At 47.8% G+C, this 2,315-nt stretch overlaps 1 protein-coding gene across 1 annotated transcript; it reads right to left on the reverse strand.

Moving 5' to 3' along the window:
• Positions 1-200: 200 nt before the first annotated feature.
• On the reverse strand, positions 201-1,742 carry LOC121801380 (patatin-like protein 3). Its single transcript, XM_042200862.1, has one exon. It carries the CDS (start codon positions 1,599-1,601, stop codon positions 504-506), a length of 1,098 nt encoding a protein of 365 aa, XP_042056796.1. The 5' UTR covers positions 1,602-1,742; the 3' UTR covers positions 201-503.
• Positions 1,743-2,315: the final 573 nt, after the last annotated feature.

The raw sequence follows: 2,315 nt of genomic DNA on the forward strand, positions 1-2,315 counted from the left end.
TGAAAATGTTTTGGATTTTGAAGCTCAATCCCAGGAGTCGAGAGAAGCACCAATTTTGCTTGGTATCATTTCAAACATACACTACAATGTATAAATAATTTCGAGTTCTTGATTAATATGGACCGAAATTAAGGTAATGCATATATTTATGATCGTAGAGAATATTACATTTAGTTGAAGGTCTATTCAAAGACGAGAACTGAATTCAACCAGCAGAATTTATATATTTCTTCCATGATCAAGTGATACTGATACACAGATATACAGTAGCTAGTCAAGCAGAGACACAGCCACACATACCTATGGAAATACCTACATATAAAGAAGTGGAAATAAATCAAACACAAATAAGTGTCGGCGATGGGATGGTTTGTGACCCACCTCTGCACGAACTCGGATGTCTACCGACTGGCAGTCTCTACGTACAAACAAACAAACAAACACTTGGAAAAAATAACCAATTTGTAACCAAGAAAAAAGAATAATACTGTACTACTAATAATCTAATTGGATGAGAGTGTAGAAGCCGATGAAGATCTAGGCGAACTCAGCAGCACCGTCGGCAAAATAGCATTCTTCCTCCTCTCCTGCTCCTTAATCAGCTCCCCTCCCACCATCTCCATCCTCTCCATATTCGTCGCCTCCACCATTTTCTTCCCTTTAAACAACACCGACTCCACATTCTTCTCCCCCAAAATCCTCTCCGCCACCGCCCTCTTCTTCTCCCCACTCACCACTCCCTGAATCCTCACATATTTACTCCTCCTCTCCTCCCCAAACGCCATCGCCACCGCCTGATCCACCATCTCCGCAAACCCCTGCGCCGCCACGTCAGCCGCGCCTCCCAGCGACACCACCAGCAGGTCCCGGATGGAGGCGCAGAGCGGGAACTCGTGCTTGTTGTTGAGCACGTGCGTGATCGCCGCCGCCGTCGGATTGCTCATCCCAACCCTCCCCCCCACCGCCGCGATCCTGCTCCTCCCGTCCACCGACTCCAGCTCCACCGCCGCGTCCGCCAGCGTGGCCTCGCACAGCCCCGCGATCCTGAAATCGCAGCCGTCCATCTCCAGCGCGTCCGCCCGCGAGAACAGGAACGCCGCCCCGCTCTTCAGGTCGTAGCAGGGGATCAACACCCCTTTCCTCAGCGTGTCCTTCAGGGTCAGGTCCCCGAACACCTTCTTCAGCAGCTTGGAGGCGCTCCTCCGCCCGAACAGCTGGCGGCGGCGGCGGGGGGTGCAGAAGGTGCGGTGGTGGTCGAGGAGGAAGGCGAGGGACTGGTCGGCGGTCATGAGGGGGGCGCCGTCCTTGCCGCGGGTGAAGAGGAGCGCCGCCAGGACTCCCCCAGCGCCTGACCCGGCCACGACGTCGAAGAAGTCGGCAATGTGGGCGGCGGGGTTGCCGGATTTGGCGCGGAGGATGGACTGGAGATGGACGAGGGCGTTCGCGGCGAGGATAGCGTCGCCGGCGTCCATGCTCAGGATCCTCACCTTTCCGTTGTCGTTATTGTTGGTGCCGAAGAGGAATTTGTTCTCCAGAATGGAGAATATTTCGTTGGTGAGTTTGTCTTGGAGCATGTTTGGGTATACAGATACTGCTGCCATAATTGATGTCAATGTACAATACCAATATTGATTAATATAATAAGATTGGAATGGAGGAGGAGAAATAGGTGTTGAGCTGGCTGTGGAGAATTGAATGAGAAGAGAGGATGTGGAAGTGGGTAATATATAGTACTATATGAAATATAATGGGGGTGCTATTATGCCTTTAAATTAAAATATATGAAAGGGGGGTGGAAGGAGGGAAGGAAAGAGAGAGGAGTGGGGACATATAATAACACTGTTTAATATTTTATATTTTGGATGGAAGGGACATAACTTTGCATTATGTTTCCTTCTAGTATTATGTTATAAGGTTTGTTACAGTAGGTTAGAATATAATAAATACGAAGGACCACCATTCATATTTCATAGTCGGCCAAATATTTCAACTTATAACTAAGTGTCCACGCCGTTATTAAAACTCAATACAAAACAAACTTGTCTATTCTTGATCTCTTTAAAAATTGAAAAAAGGTGAGGTGGTTGTGGTGGTGGTGGCAAACCAATTTATCAACAATAGTAATTACTTTAAGCTTTAGCGTAGGGGAATAATCAATCAATCCCACAGTACAACTGCAAGTGCAAGTGCAAGTGCAAGTGCAACACTAACTGCGGGGAATTACTACCATTTGTGCCAATTACGCATGCCAAATTAACTAACTAATTCTCCGACATTCAGCACTGCTACTTAATTATGAACACAACGACATATAA

The sequence above is a fragment of the Salvia splendens genome, chromosome 4 (assembly GCF_004379255.2).
Source record: "Salvia splendens isolate huo1 chromosome 4, SspV2, whole genome shotgun sequence".
NCBI lineage: Eukaryota > Viridiplantae > Streptophyta > Magnoliopsida > Lamiales > Lamiaceae > Salvia > Salvia splendens.